Genomic DNA, 16,326 nt, shown 5'->3' with positions numbered 1-16,326 from the left:
ATCGGGTAAAAGGGTAGGGCCGACTCTGACTGCATGTGTGGGTTACGATGTAGGTACACAGACCCGCGAGCCACTGCAGACCCTCATGATGAGTTCATATTTTTTGTGGCCCCCACCCCAATTAAAGTTGCCCATCACTGATGTAGATAATCATTTCATCACATTGTGGGTATCTGTGCCAAAGCTTTATAAATTATTTAATTAGCTAAAATAATATGAATGCATATTGTGACAAGACTATTGATATGTTGCATATCAAATGGCCACACGGTAGAATCATATAATAGTGTTCCTCTTGCTACGCCTAATTACATATCTTACATATCCTACATATCTGTCATGATATGGAAAGATATTGGCTTTAAAATTACTACATGTCAGGACTTCTTGAAAATAAAGAAGAGATAACTTGCAAAGTAAAGTGATAATAATGCTGACTACCACAGAGGGGCAGCATTGCAGCTTCTTAAATCACGGAAACTGTAACATTATTCTCACGCTTCACTGGAGAGCCCCATAGCATGATAACCTGATATGCTCCAGTATCAGTTTGGATTCCAGGCTAATAATACGAGCCCACCGTACCATAACATCTGTTGCTAATCACAACGTCCAAAAAAACAAACTTGAACATGATGTTAAATTGAGATTATGAGAGAGCCATTTGTTTAAATAAATTGAATTTGCTGGAGGCAACATGATAGGACAACTTTCCCAACTCCTGTCCAGGTTTTCCAACTCCTGTCCACTCCAACACAGAGACTGCTTTTCTGCACATAATCAACAAAATCAGCAATCTCCTTTAAACAAAACATTGTTAACATGACAGCAGATTTAAAAAAGTATATATATTTTAAACCTTTATTTAACTAAGCAAGTCAGTTAAGAACAAATTCTTATTTACAGCCTACCACGGCCAAACCCTAACCCGGACAACGCTGAGCCAATTGTGCGCCACACTATGGGACTCACAATCACGGCCGGTTGTGATACAGCCTGGAATCGAACCAGGGTCTGTAGTGATGCCTCTAGCACTGAGATGCAGTTCCTTAGACTGCTGAGCTACTCAGCTAATATGTTACAACATCTTAATTCATGCATATACATCAGAAAAGCTTACTGTGTTCTTGTACCACTTTGTGCTCCTGTCTGATGTGCGTTGCTGGGTGGTCTAACCTGATTGTAAATATAGAACACAGATCTGCTGCCTGTGTGTGTTGAGATGCTCCTTTTAGTCAAATATGAAGGACATGATCCCTGTCTGAAGGATATCTTGGGCAACATCTCCAAGCCCCCCAACTGACAGCCAGCACCTCACAGCTCTGAGAGCACTACAGCTGAAAGCTCTCACTCCATTGGAAAATGACAGGACAGTATTAGGCCTTAATGTTTGTTCATGGTATTGGGAGAATACACACACTCTAAAATAAACACGTGTTTGTTTTTGTTTGTTCTCGAGGTCAGAGTGGTAGAAAAAAAATGGCACAGGTGGCCTGGGGGAGGGGTGCGTGTCGGTATGCAGAGGCCTGGCTGTCCCTCATCCACATGGATAAGGCCTATAGGAGGGGCGGTGTGAGACAGTGTGACGGAGTGAGGAGCAGAGCTCAGCAGAGATGTGTCTCTTCTGAGAGCAGAGAGGGATCTGTTTCTGAGTAGGGTTGTGTGTGGCTGACCAAGGTTACTGAGCTACTGCAGAACAGAGCAGAGCAAATCGGGCTTCTTATATTTAGCCTTGCGACGTGCGCGCTACGGATTATGTCTTGGGCGTCTCGGGTTTCGCCTTCAGTACGTTTGTGGGTGTGGAGGGGGTCCGGTAACTGGTGGAAGGCCTCTCTTCAGGTGAGGAGGTGGTGGGTTACTGACATTTAACCCCCTCTCATTTTACGAACATCTCACAGGCAACCTCTCTCTCTCTCTCCCACCCTCTTGATTTCTTTACCTCTTTCTCACACCCTCACACAGGAAAAGGCTGTTTACGGTGACATAGTCGTTTCCCATTCTGGAAGGCTATTTGGAGGGTACAGATAGTAAGAAAAACAGTCGCAGAGGACATAGCAGTGTTAGACTACAGCTTCTAATCTGATACAAGTAGAGAACACTAACTAGGTTTTTGCAAACCATTGGAAGGACCTCATTTTAGTGTGGAGGCACATTGAGGTCATAGTTCAAAAGTGGTCATGGATACACTGGCTTTAGAGGCGAAGGCAACTGGGCAAGAAAAGAAAAGTTCAGCCCCAAGACCAAGACCTAAACCACCCAAAAAGGCCAAAAGGATTGTTTACTTTGAGGTAGAAATTGTGGATGCCAAGACAAAGGAGAAGCTACTACTCTTGGACAAAGTGAGTGTGTGTGTGTGTGTGTGTGTGTGCGTGCGTGCATGCGTGCGAGCGCGTGTGTGGCTGGCTGTGTTACTGTGTCTCATCAGTCACTGTGCACGTTCAGTATTGTATTTGATACGGTACACTGAGCAAAATTACATTTAAAAGTTTGAAATCATCAGTTGAGGTCTAATTACAGTTCTAGTAAAATCAATAGTACTGTCTGAAGTCAGAGGACACTTGTTTGCTTTAGCTCAAGAAGTTACAGAGTCATCCCTTTGACCGGACAGCCGGCTAATTTACAGTTCACAGACACTATGGCTGATTCTACAGAGGTTGTGTTGCAGTTAGGAGGTGAAAATTCCCCCTGATCTTACAGGAATCTTCTGGGCGAGTTATGAGTTATGTGTCAGCTCAGTGTCCTGAAGCCAGTGGGTGTCTTGAAGCCAACAGCAAGCACCATGTGTTTAGTGGCTTTTATGAATGTGAACATTTGTGTTGCAATGATAATTAATTACAGTTGAAATGCTGCATCATAGTCTCACAATTTCTTCAAGATATTTATTATGAAAACAGATATAGTTTCCTGTAACTGTAGGCTTCTTTAATTTGCCTTGGCTGTCTTAGCAGTGGGAATAAATATGTTTGTGTTATAACATATGTACAGTATGTGGTATGGTACTAATTTCACAACTTGAAAACAAATATCAAACTTTAGTCAATAAATCTATCTGGGATACATTTATTAGACCCATGGCAGTAACACTAGCAGTATGTTTGCCTATGATTGATTGTCTTTCTGAACAGGTTGAGCCAACTTCTACTATTTTGGATATTAAGGCTTTGTTCCACAAATCAAGTGAGTATATGACAAAGTCCAGTTCAAATGAAGTCATTTAGCGGACGCTCTTATCCAGATCAACTTTCAGTCAGTGATGTAACAACATGAAATGTAAAACATTTTTGTAACATGATCTACTCTACACCGCGGATGGGCAACTTTGAGGGGGGTGGGTGCCACAAAGAATCTGAACTCATCAAGAGGGGCCGTAGTTGCTCTTGACAGCGGAGAGAATATATTTAAGTTTTAGAGATAATTTTGTACAATTCTACACAATTTTCCATGGGGCGTAATGGAAATGTTGCAGTTTTAAAGCAAGTATTATACACATTTTTCCATGTGGCAGAGAGAAGATTTTGCAATTGAATAATTCATTTCATGCAATTTTACTCATTTTGTCATGGGGCAGAGAGGAAAATTGTTCCGAGGGCCTTCAAAAGGGGGGGACAGTTGTCCATCTCTGCACTCTTAGAACAAAAGGTGCTTTCTAGAACCTAAAAGGGTTCTTCGGCCGTACCCTTAGGAGAACCCTTTGAAGAACCCCGGTTAGTTCCAGGTAGAACTCTTTTGGTTCCAAGTAGAACCGTTTTGGTTCCATGTAGAACTCTTTCCACAGAGGGTTCTACATGGATGAAACCCAAAAAGGTTTCTCCTGTGGGGACAGCCGAAGAACCCTTCTGGAATGCTTTTTCTAAGAGTGTAGATATGTATGATCCATATACAATATGTCATGATAATTATGAGGTTAGTCTCGCAATGCCATCTTTCCAAGTCTCGTTAATCATTCGGCTACTGGAAGGAAGCCTTGAAATGGAGGCTATTATAAGCTTAATTAACTTCTGTCTTCTTGTCAGATCCCCAGTGGTACCCAGCCAGACAGTCCTTACGCCTGGATCCTAGTAAGCCCCACACCTCCCATGCATGATGCCTCAACTACCTACACAGACTCAAATGAGTGCTAGAAATTGCTATACCAAAACCGTATAAAGGTCTTATCTTCTGTGAAATGGTCCACAATGTCATGGCTGACTACAGCATTGCACTTGTTTTCCCGCAGTGGCGCTTGGCCTGATTTCAGAAGCTTTATTGTACTTTTTTAAATTTTTTTATTGCTCCACAGAGGGTAAGTGTCTGAAGGATGAGGACGTCTTGCAGACACTTCCTGTTGGAACCACGGCCAGCTTCTACTTCTCTGACCTGGGGGCCCAGATCGCCTGGGGCACTGTAAGCACATGCAAACACACACACACACGTGTTAATGCACGCACACACATTTGCATACCCACAAACACACACACACTCAATCACCCACAAGTGCACACACACACGAATGCACTCATGCGCACAGTCACACACACACAAACGCGTGCACACACACACACATTATACTGCATATCTTGACATGTCTATACTGCATTTAAATATAGACAGCCACACTCCCTCAATTAATCAACTATAGCCTTGCATATAAATATACACCCACACTGACAGATAGATTCACTGTCCTCTGGTTCGGTTTTCTATCACCTCCTAGCTCCTGTATCCTCTGTCCTAGGACACATAATCTCATGGCCCTATTTCCCCCACAGGTGTTTATCCACCTGACCTCCTTTTCACCCTCCATTGCCACAGCCTCCTCAACCATTCTCCACAACCATCCACATGCTGTAACCACGCTCCATATCCTCAATCCTCTCACCCCTCATCCACCTGTCTCTGAACCCCCAGTGGAATAGGGTGATGCCAGTGTTGGGGGGTAGCGGGGTCCAGTGTACTCCTTGCAGCCTGAGATCAACAGTAGCGATCAGTCACTCGTGCTGGGCCTGGACCGATGCCAGAGGTGTTGATTCAGAGATCTGTTTCATCACAAACTGACTGTCAGCTAAGCTGCCATATCTCTAGGGGAATGCTTGTGTTACATGCTCACTTGTTTTCTCTAATGCTCAATTACAAATCATTTACTTGCCCTCCTCCCTTGGCACTCCGGTAGATCTGAAATGATCGGATAGGTAAAAGCAATATAATAAAACTTCCATCCAGTCAATCAGAACGCAATATGAAGCTAGTACAACCTACCGATCCAATCAGCACCTACATGTCTCACCTTTATGTCTTCCCCCCTTCTCAGGTCTTCCTATCAGAGTGTTACGGACCCCTGCTCATCTACTTGATGTTCTACTTCCGCCTGCCTTTCATCTATGCCCCAAAGTATGACTTTAGCAGCAGCAAGCACTGGGTTGTACAGTGAGTGTCAAATTACTGCATTTTCAAGGATCTATTCTATCTCTGTCACTGTACCTCACACTCTCCAAGTGATGATTACAGTGACAGAATTAGGTCTGGTTGACCGGTGATGGTGTTGACAGTGAAGATAATGTGTGTGCTGCATCAGAGAAGCATGACAGCCATCTCGGACTGTCATAGAGACCAGTGAGTGAATGATGTAGTAATCAAAGCCAAATATGTGATGATAATAAGACGTAATCTATACTATGACCACTTTTCCCCTCCCGCTGCAGTTTGGCCTGCATGTGTCACTCTTTCCACTATGTGAAGAGAATCCTTGAGACGCTGTTCATCCACCGAATCTCCCATGGTACCATGCCACTGAGAAACATCTTCAAGGTGAGGAGATTGAATAAGGGAATCTCCAATCTGATTCTAAAGAGGATCTGTGATCCAGTTTGATCCAATGATATCTGATAATAGCAGTATTTTATTCCCTTTTATTTAATGGTTTACTTTCATGTGACATAGTTTTTAAACTTATTCTCAGGGGTAAACAGATTTTCTACTTAATGTGTTATTATTCTGATGACTTGTACAAAAACTGGTCTTGCTTCTTTTCCAGAACTGCAGTTATTACTGGTGTTTCGCAGCATGGATGGCCTATTACATCAACCACCCCCTCTATACACCGCCCTGTAAGTCCTGTCTACCCTGAGGTGATGTCACTCACATTTAACCCATCTAATGCACACTCATCTCTACTCTGTCTGCTGGTTGCCAGGATGTTACAGAATACAGATGGTTATCTCTACTATGTCTGCTGGTTGCCAGGATGTTACAGAATACAGATGGTTATCTCTACTCTGTCTGCTGGTTGCCAGGATGTTACAGAATGCAGATGGTCATCTCTACTCTGTCTGCTGGTTGCCAGAATGTTACAGAATACAGATGGTCATCTCTACTCTGTCTGCTGGTTGCCAGAATGTTACAGAATACAGATGGTTATCTCTACTCTGTCTGCTGGTTGCCAGGATGTTACAGAATACAGATGGTCATCTCTACTCTGTCGGCTGGTTGCCAGAATGTTACAGAATGCAGATGGATCGTTCCATAATCCCTAATGACTTTCAATGTCCTTTCCCATGATACATCACACCTGCTTGTGTGTTTACAGACTATGGGCAACAGCAAGTGAAGACAGCACTCATAATATTCTTAGTAAGTATGCTTTAGTTAGTGTAATGAAGAATATATTTAGTTTAATACCTAATGTTGTAATATAGTAATTGAGTTGTTTCTTTGTAGTGGAGTTGAGGCTACACAGTAGGCCCATTAGGCACAAATAATAGTCTCACCACCTGACACGTTCAGTCTGGGGACGAGGTTACACAATAATAACGTCATTAACATCAGTACAATTTAGATTGGAATTCCCAGCAGAGTAACAATAATATTGTAATGGCGTTACTAGAGTTATCACATTGTTATTAAGTAAGTATAAGTGCAACTTAATGTAAAGTTTCACCAGGAAATGTCACCAGGTTTTCTTTTGTTTTTGGTTAGAGTTGTGGCTGATTGAGCCCTTTGTCATGTTATTACGTTTTCCTCATCCTCACAAGTTCTGTCAGGTCGGCAACTTCTCCATCAACATCACTCTACGCAACCTCAAATGTCCAGGTGAGCTCCTATAGGCTCTTGCTTATCTTATTCATGCAGTGCAGTCCATTATCAGATATGTACTTTGAAAGTTAGCACACAAGGTTCCGGGGTTCCTTCCTTTCTAGGGAGTTTTTCCTAGCCACTGTGCTTCTACATTGCTTGCTCTTTGGGGTTTTAGGCTGGGTATTTGTATACTTTGGGGTTTTAGGCTGGGTATTTGTATACTTTGGGGTTTTAGGCTGGGTATTTGTATACTTTGGGGTTTTAGGCTGGGTATTTGTATACTTTGGGGTTTTAGGCTGGGTATTTGTATACTTTGGGTTTTAGGCTAGGTATTTGTATACTTTGGGGTTTTAGGCTGGGTATTTGTATACTTTATGGTTTTAGGCTGGGTATTTGTATACTTTGGGGTTTTAGGCTAGGTATTTGTATACTTTGTGACAACTGATGATGTGAAAAGAGCTTTAATAAATACATTTGATTGACTGATTAATTGACGAGCACTGCTTTACAGGAGCCCCCATGTTACCCTCTTTTTCTACATTCTTTCTCATATTATCCCAGGTTCGAAGGTCAAGAAGATCCCACACCCAACTAAGAATCCATTCACCTGGATCTTCGCGTTGGTGTCTTGTCCCAACTATACATACGAGGTGAGGCTTTCTAGTAAAGAATGGTGAGTTGATTGAAATATTTGCATTTACAAGTTTTAGACTGGAAACCCTTTGAAATTCAGTGTTTCACTTCCCCTCCTGGGGTTTGGAGATATAGTGATGCTGCCACCTTCTGGCCAATAAGTATCAAGACATGTAACAGTACTACAGTGATGAGTTGGTGTGTACTGCACACAGGTGGCTGGTGCCACCTTAATTGGGGAGGACATGCTCATAGTAATGGCTGGAACGGAATAAATGGAACGTATCAAACAGATCAACACATGGTTTCCTTGTGTTTGATACCATTCAATTTAGTCCATTCCAGCCATTATTGTAATCCGTCCTCCTCTCACCAGCCTCCTGTGGTACTACATGTATAATATGTAGGAGTGTGTAACAGTGTGTCTGGTCCTCTGCAGCTTGGGTCGTGGATGGGCTTCACAGTGATGACCCAGTGCTTGCCGGTGGCTTTCTTCACTATCGTGGGCTTTGTCCTGATGACGGTGTGGGCCAGGGGAAAGCACCGAAACTACCGCAAGGAGTTCCGTGACTACCCCACCCTGCGCTCCCCTATACTGCCCTTCATCCTTTAGTCAGAGAGGGGCTGGTCCCACACATAACTTCACCCCTTTCAGCCCCACTGCAGTATACAGCTGGTGCTTCTGACTGGGTAGGTTGGAAGGAGTCGTTGGAATAGTTCAACTACACTGTGACTGGTTTTGGGGAGTTGAAAACCCCTTTTGATGACTTAAATGCAGATGAGTCTTAATCTGATGTAATGTGTACTACCGGTATCTACTGTACATGTCAATGTGTGGAGGCACAAATGAATGGAAAAAAATACACGTGTTTTACTAAAGTGGTGACTTAACTGTTCTGTTTGGTTTTGTATTATTTGTTGCATGTTATAGCTTGTCGATTGAGTCAAGATTGAACGTGTCATTGTTTCAAGTCAATTTAATCTAACAGCATTCACACTGTGATGGTTGGGTTTCAGCCAGTAACATTAACCCATTGACATATTCGTCTTACCGCTTATTATATACAAAGAGATAATAAATATCACACTACAAGAGAGTGGAAAAGACAATAACTTTATTTTCCCCACTGGAAACAGGGCCAACATAGCAATTAACAGTGTGACATCAAACACGTAACAGATGGAAATATGGAATGTGCCGTTGTTTCAAAAGCAGAAGCCACAAGGCAAAATTAAGAGACCTCATTGTAATCCTCTCAGATAACAACAATGTTGAATCTGATCAAGATGTCTACCATGTCATGGGGAATTGTATGTTGCTGTGTTGAGGTTGTAAACAAAGAAAACGTATTAGTGCTACAATGACACTTCCTAAAGTTATGAAGTTAATTTTTGGGTTGGTTAATTTTGCCTTTAAAAAAAGAAGAACAGATTTCAGTTGTTTCTCTCTCCTCAAGCTGAAGCAGGCAGAAACATTGGTCACATCTGGTCTGCCAGCCCATTTCAACTAGAATTCTGCTTCATACGGTTTTCATTTTGTAGATGAAATCTAGGTTCATCCACAGTAGATTAAATTAGATTAATCTAAAATGTTTAGAAATGACGTGAACATAAATGAAGGGAAGAGGAATGCAGAGGACAACCATACAAATGACATATTATGTTGCCTTAGTTTAGCAGGTACTACATATTGCTATTTCAAAATGTTAGTGAAACAGATAACAACAGTAATAAAACCTAGGTCAGTACTGGTGAAGCCATGAGAACATCTGGAGACTAAGCTCCATTTCCTTTGCTAGTATAATGAGAGATTGACAACATCACTGACCTTGATGAATCAACAAATTCATATTGTACATTCTCAAATTAAATCAGTTCACATTGTCATCATAAAAGAAAAACAAAGTTGAGTTTCTAGATAAATGGAGGGTATCATATGACGTCTTAAAAAAAAAAGACTGTCTGAGTAAACAATGAAGAAATGCAAGAACCATATTTGCTGGAACAGATATTCCAAGTATACATATTATTATTTTCTTGTGGAACTGACTCAGGGAGCACAGAAACCAGTCTTTTAAAGTAGGCTCCAGTGGTAGCCAAGTGTAGAGTGTGAGGAATCCAGAGAAAGTCTTTCTCACTGGCTGCACTCACTGACCCACCCCTTACAGAACAGTCAGCCCTCCCCTTACAGAACAGGCAGCCCTCCCCTTACAGAACAGGCAGCCCTCCCCTTACAGAACAGTCAGCCCTCCCCTTACAGAACAGGCAGCCCTCCCCTTACAGAACAGGCAGCCCTCCCCTTACAGAACAGGCAGCCCTCCCCTTACAGAACAGGCAGCCCTCCCCTTACAGAACAGGCAGCCCTCCCCTTACAGAACAGGCAGCCCTCCCCTTACAGAACAGGCAGCCCTCCCCTTACAGAACAGGCAGCCCTCCCCTTACAGAACAGGCAGCCCTCCCCTTACAGAACAGGCAGCCCTCCCCTTACAGAACAGGCAGACCTCCCCTTACAGAACAGGCAGCCCTCCCCTTACAGAACAGGCAGCCCTCCCCTTACAGAACAGGCAGCCCTCCCCTTACAGCACAGGCAGACCTCCCCTTACAGAACAGGCAGACCTTCCCTTACAGAACAGGCAGACCTCCACTTGACTTCTATAGCGTCCTTAGGCAGGATCCTAACATTCCTATATGAGTTTAGAGAGGGATCCTATAAAAGCAATACCACCAGAATGGGTCAGGTGACAGCAGTACCACAGAGAGGTGGAATGGAAGCCCACGTACACATGTTGATAATCACTGTCAAGGCCCAAGTCACGACCACAGTGTCCTTTTCCCCACACCTCCTTGAACGGTTACAGAAGGTTCTAGAGATCCAGTGAACACAGTATGTGTGTATACTGTATGAATACATCTGCTCCTCAGAGGAGTGTGTTGTTCTGTTCCCCCCAACCGTGGTCAGAGATCATCCTCCTCATCCAGGAAGTGGGTCCTCTGCAGCACCTTCACATGGCGCTCGTAGATCTTTAGGGCGGGCCCAAGTCTGATGGACAGGCCAGTTAACACGTCACTGCGCTGCATCAGGAGCAGGGACTTTCCATCAATTTCCTGTTGCGGGCGGAGAACAGATGGAGTGATTGAACTAACATCTACATGTGGATTGGGGTGTGAACTAGTTACATCAAAGCAAATGCCTCCTAGTCTAGGGGGTACAGGATCTGTTGCTTTGGTTTATGGATGAGCACTTTCATATATTTTAATGAAAGCAATGCACATGTCATGTATATATTTCATGTATGCTTTCATATCATTTAACTTATTATTTGCCCAAGCCATTTACCCAGGTCAAGAAACAACCACCAGCCCAGGGATACTCAAATACATTTTACAAGATGGACACTTTTAGAAATCAACAGGAGGTCGGGGGCCGCGGGTCTGTATGGAAATCCCACAGGCTGCCAATAAAGTGGCACTGCACTAGCCCATAGGAACTTCACTTCAAACAGAAGAATTGGATAGGTGGCACTGTAATGTAATAAGGTCACATCTTCACCTTGCCTACTGATAGGCTACATGGACTGTTCACCATATTGATTATAATATACCCAACACTTTCACATCTCCAGGAGTGCCTGGGGGCTGTCTCTGGCTAGCTAGAGGCCGTCTCTGGACAGGGACTCTGTCTGAGCGGTTTTCTGAGTTTACAGATACCACCCCCATGTGCCAGTTTGAGGGACTGCACTGACCTGTGTTCTGAAAGCTACAGCCTGCTCTGGAAAGCCTGCAGCAGAGATGTAGGTGGCCACTTCTGCCACACTCCAGAGTAATAAGTTCTGCCTCAGCGTCTCCTTCTTCACAGAGCTGTGGGGTAGAGGATGGGGGAGATAGCTTGAGACACTGCAGACAAAATATAAGAAATGTGTCCTTTTGTTGACGTTGTTTCGTTTGAAGGTGCTATTTGAGGCTGTTTGTGTCCCTTGGAGATATGGATGCACATTGGTTGTGTCTGTATGATGTCTACATTGAAGTGAGTTAATGGCGGAGGAGGGGAGGAAAAGGTATACTTAAGGTGTGGTGGTTGAGGGATAAGGGATAGGTATATGGGGCTGCAGGTAGCCTAGTGGTTAAGAGCATTGGGCCAGTAACCGAAAGGTTGCTTGATCGAATCCCCGAGCTGACAAGGTAAAAATCTGTCATTCTGTCCCTGAACAAGGCATTTAACCCACTGTTCCTAGGCCGTCATTGTAAATAAGAATTTGTTCTTAACTGACGTGCCTAGTTAAACAAAGGTTAAATAGAAAGAAATGTATGTAGCTGGGTGGGGGGGTGTATTTTGGGGTGTGAGGGTTAACAACAGTGTAACTAACATGTAATAAGGAACTTAGTGCACCAAAGCTCTATCAAGGATGCAGTGAGTGTCCCCTGGGTACAAGATGGTGTCAAATACATTAAGAGACTCACATTTCTCTGTTTTTCACATCGTTCTTGACATCGTCTTGAGCCATCACGTAAGAGGCAACGTCCATCCCCTTCTTGTATTTAACACCTGTAATAGATACAGTGGCCGGTAAACACAGTGTCTCTGATATCCTAAACATCCTCACTGGGAACACGATGCAAATAGAAATATGAGAAACTAATATGAGAGACGGACATAGAATAGAGGAGAAAACCCACAGTCGTCAGAGGGAAAAGACAACGTCTTGGGCTGTCTGTCAGAACCCTTCATGGTCTCATCCACACAGTCAGGAACCAGTTGGTCAGAAGTGAGGCCACTCTCCTCCATCCTCACCCCATCCTCTCTCTTCACCAAGCTCTTCTGAACCCATGGACAGGTCCCCGATGGCTGTACTATCGTCTTTAAAGCCCCTGAAGGAGAGAAGGAGAAGGGGGGGAGGGGAGAGAAAGAGGGGGCGAGAGAAAGAGGAGAGAAAGAAAAAGAGGGGGAGAGAGAAAGAAAGAAAGAGAGGGGCGGGGGAGAGAGAGCGAGAGATGCCCAGTCATACATAGGCATAAACACACACATCAGCTTGAAACTGTCTCCTGGCATTGGATGCTTACTCACTCACTATACTGTAACTCATTGCTAGTCAATACAATGCAAACCTACTCCTAAAACACGGTCTCTACCCACCATTAAGATACTACGGCAAGCACAATTATATGTTAGTGTTTTCTCAAAAACATGTGTAACATGATAGATTATGTCTGTCCCTCACTGGGCTTGAACCAGCAATCTTCCGTTCCCAACACCACAACGCACTCACAAAGCTGTTACCCATTGCTCCAAAGACACCATGGTCAGTGCAGAGCAAGGGAAACAACTAGGCTACTTCTAGGTCTCAGAGCGGGTGATGTCACCACTGGGCTGTACAGCTAACTAGCTAGCCATTCCACATCGGCTACACTTATACACATAGTATGATCTGTTAACACAGCATACTAACCAGTTCCTGTGTTTCTCTGCATCCCTGAGGGTCCATGGTCAGCAGGGCAGAAGGCAGAGTCACACACACAGTCATTCTGCCTGAGGGCCAGGGGACTAGAGGGGGACAGAGGGCTGGACCTCTTACTGGTCTTGCAGGTAGAGGGGCGTTCAGACACAGGGCTGTGGCCAGGGCGAGAGCTGCTGGGGGAGCAGGGGGCAGAGTAGGGGTGGGCAGCACTAGACCCCCCCTGCACAGCATCCTCACCCCCAGGAGAGGGAGAGGAGCCCTCATGGCCATCTTCATCAGCCCCCTCCTGTTCTTCCTCCTCTTCCATGGTGCTGTCTGTCTCCATTGACACTGGCACCTCATTCTGGAACACAACCATTGCAGCATAAGAATTTGAAAAGATTCCCCATCTGTTGAGCTTTTTTGTGTGTGTGAAAACATTCTAATCATACTCCCCCAAAATGATCCACACCACTTTATATTGTGAAAAAGAAAGATCAGTTGGTTACTACATCAGTGACATTAGTCAGGTGCCTAATGTACTAATAACATGCTTGAGAGTAACAGAAGGACAATTGATATACTCAATACCCACAGAGAATATTAATTCAGATCATTTTTCATAAATTAACAATACAGTGGGAGTGTCAATCTGATTGACAGCACAATAGCTATAGGCTAGTCTACATGCTTAAGTATTGACCCGTTTAGATCAACTAGGACAACAACAGCTCTGCTGCTAGTGAGAAGTACAGCAGGAGAAGCAACAGAGCCTACTCAGGCAAGGGGGGGGGGGCGGGGGGGGGGGGAACTATTGGGGAGAGAGAAATTATTTCATTTAAACTGAATATCATGTAAACTGAGCCATGATACCTACACATTTTCTTCTGACCTTTCTCTAGAGCAGCAGTCAGACAAACATTCATTCATTGGCCGATTTTGAACACAACTAGGCCTACACCTGAAAGGAGAAACTCACGAGCGTGCCATAAACTGTAATCAGCGGGTTGAAAATGTGTTTCAGCGCACATAGTGTGCATTAACGCGAGTCGACTCCTGATTATAGGAGACATGACATAAACCCACGCTCATACAGATGTCGCAATAACCAGTCTTCATATGACCGCTGTCGACAATAATTGCCATTGGAGGCCTTGTCCCCGTAGAGCACACAGGATGTTCACTCTGTTCGGAACTACAGCTGCGCTATTCGCCCACATTGTGTTCGGTATTCCAACCACATTTATTCATTACAATATAGCTTAATATGGGCCACATATAAGTTTATAAGTGTTATTCACATATGCACACGGTTTGTGGCACTCGCTTTGTCGTCGATGACTGTATATAAACGCAGAAATTAGCTTCTTCAGCCTGTGTGCGTGTCTAAAGCTACAACTAGCGGAGGCGCGGGTACGAGCGCTCAACTCAGCAGAGCCCGCCCCGCACCTCAGAGGCGCTTGAGTCAGACATTAAAGTTATTTTATTGAAGAATAGGCCTAACTACCATACAAATATTTTGACGGTTAATCATGAGATCCATTATTGGGATATGCAGAATATGCTATTTGGATGTCAATAATAGTTTTAATTAGATATATTGGCACAAAGGATAATACTTGACGCAATCTGCTACTTTTTCTTGTGGATATATAATACGCTACAAGAACAGAGCGTGGACAACGTCACCCTTTTCTCCCATTTTAATACAAAAGTGCGCAATGGAGGAGTCGCACGAAAGACTTCCCACTTCAGTCAGATAGAGCGCTCCCGAATCTAGTCGGATGTGACCAATTCAAACCACGAAGCTCCCTCTATAGCAGCAATACCTTCAGTGGGGCTACTTTGACTTTGGGTCATTTTTTCCTGCGACAGACGCTCGTGAAACCCATTAAATAACGTGGCTTCATATCTAGCGGCGTGTTACTTATGAATACATCGACCGTCACCCCCTTAGTGAAATAACCCGAGCACACTGTCCCCCATTCGGTCACGCACATCCGAGGTATGACTTTAGCTTCGCCCCCCCCCCCCCCTTCACTGAAAAGCTGAGTTTGGGCTTGAAAAGAGCCTTCGGCTTTAGGCTGTGGTTGTTGCCAATTCTGGCAATCGTGCAAGTTTTTTTTGTCGATTAAAGCTGTAGAGCACACAGCGCCCGGACAAACTCACTTCTACGTACAACCTCTTTTTTGTATTATTGCAAGCGCAGCTTCCATTGTTATTGGTAGGCTATTTTTCACCTCGGTCGCGCGAGGTAGCTACAGCCGCTCCCCGTCTGCGGCAGTTTGTTTCGGTGCACTTGCATTCATCACGCTACCCCTCCCTGAATAGAGAATCCCGCTCTACAACACCATTTCCCCAGCTACACCATATGCCTGCCTACTCATTATAATAGTGAGGACGTGGGTCTGTTATCTTCTCTGGGGAAGATGGACGGTGTGTCACGGCACGGGGTCACTGAAACAGGCTGCCTTGCGTTACCTCCAAATGCTCCGTCTCATCCTGGTCAATGGGACCGAGTGCGCTGTCCCCGTTGCTCAAATCGGAGTGGTTAGCTTCTTCCATGGCAGTTCTTTTGGTCGTGTGATCATCCTTTTTCCTGCTTCTTCTGACTACTTTGGCTGCATTTCGATAGGAAATCGAGCCCTTGTAGTTAACTTTCAAGACTGTTTGCTCTTGGATCAGTTTCTCGAGTTCCTCGCTGGTTTGTTCTGGCGCTGATCCATGTCGTCTCCGGACCATTCGACAAATTCTTTCAAGGTCTGGTCTGGCTTTTCGCGACCGCAGTGAGTCAATAGTGTCCAAAATCCAATCGCGGTACATGGGTTCAGACATTCTCCTGGTTGGGGTCGTTCGTTCGTTTTTGCCTCAGTGCGTCAACCTTGTTGCGATCCGCGGCCCGAGTCCGGCTTTAGAGAAAAAATTGAAACCTCGCTGTACGCTTGCGTTGTTGTGCGCTTTTAAGGTGACCCACTGGAGATAGAGCTTGATTCTACAGGAGATATTTAAGGTGGTATTTCGAAGTTAGTCCTAACGAGGCGCCAAAGTGTTAATTTAGCATCACTTTAAAAACAAAACATTTAATACTTATAATAAATATATACGTTTCATATAATATACAATGGGTGAGTCTGGAAGGATAAGCCCACATTTTCCCCAGGGTGTGATATTGTATGTGATAGCACTGTAGGCCTACACGATGCAGATGGAT

General features: G+C 44.2%; 2 protein-coding genes across 3 annotated transcripts; one reads left to right on the top strand and one right to left on the bottom strand.

Moving 5' to 3' along the window:
- The first annotated feature begins 40 nt into the window (after positions 1-40).
- Positions 41-8,579, top strand: LOC129827929 (very-long-chain enoyl-CoA reductase-like). Of its 2 annotated transcripts, none has more exons than XM_055889234.1 (11): positions 41-2,339; positions 3,126-3,177; positions 4,014-4,058; positions 4,280-4,383; positions 5,288-5,367; positions 5,679-5,784; positions 6,011-6,083; positions 6,563-6,606; positions 7,008-7,065; positions 7,612-7,700; positions 8,123-8,579. In XM_055889234.1, exons 1-11 carry the CDS (start codon positions 2,178-2,180, stop codon positions 8,294-8,296), a joined length of 987 nt encoding a protein of 328 aa, XP_055745209.1. In that variant the 5' UTR covers positions 41-2,177; the 3' UTR covers positions 8,297-8,579. The 2 variants fall into 2 exon arrangements, with proteins under 2 accessions (XP_055745209.1, XP_055745200.1); XM_055889225.1 differs by having other exon boundaries at positions 59-2,339; positions 5,288-5,403.
- A 202-nt stretch (positions 8,580-8,781) lies between these two features.
- On the bottom strand, positions 8,782-16,061 carry LOC129827913 (atherin-like). The gene is made up of 6 exons (XM_055889201.1): positions 15,597-16,061; positions 13,128-13,479; positions 12,358-12,549; positions 12,142-12,226; positions 11,427-11,541; positions 8,782-10,788 (listed from the first exon to the last, which is right to left on the bottom strand). The coding sequence occupies exons 1-6, from the start codon at positions 15,948-15,950 to the stop codon at positions 10,639-10,641; spliced, it is 1,248 nt and encodes a 415-aa protein (XP_055745176.1). The 5' UTR covers positions 15,951-16,061; the 3' UTR covers positions 8,782-10,638.
- Between the last annotated feature and the right edge of the window lie 265 nt (positions 16,062-16,326).

Source organism: Salvelinus fontinalis, chromosome 2 (assembly GCF_029448725.1).
Source record: "Salvelinus fontinalis isolate EN_2023a chromosome 2, ASM2944872v1, whole genome shotgun sequence".
NCBI lineage: Eukaryota > Metazoa > Chordata > Actinopteri > Salmoniformes > Salmonidae > Salvelinus > Salvelinus fontinalis.
This window is presented reverse-complemented; position numbering and strand designations above follow the sequence as displayed.

Bases quoted from the DNA above. Each gene is read 5' to 3' on its own strand.
- LOC129827913 (XM_055889201.1), bottom strand. From the start codon at position 15,950: ATGTCTGAACCCATGTACCGCGATTGGATTTTGGACACTATTGACTCA. The intron at 12,227-12,357 runs GTGGGTTTTCTC...TATCTATTACAG, and splicing joins GTCTTTTCCCTCTGACGACT to GTGTTAAATACAAGAAGGGG. The intron at 10,789-11,426 runs GTCAGTGCAGTC...CGCCCGCAACAG, and splicing joins CTGTAGCTTTCAGAACACAG to GAAATTGATGGAAAGTCCCT.
- LOC129827929 (XM_055889225.1), top strand. From the start codon at position 2,178: ATGGATACACTGGCTTTAGAGGCGAAGGCAACTGGGCAAGAAAAGAAA. The intron at 2,340-3,125 runs GTGAGTGTGTGT...CTTTCTGAACAG, and splicing joins AGCTACTACTCTTGGACAAA to GTTGAGCCAACTTCTACTAT. The intron at 6,607-7,007 runs GTAAGTATGCTT...CATCCTCACAAG, and splicing joins CAGCACTCATAATATTCTTA to TTCTGTCAGGTCGGCAACTT.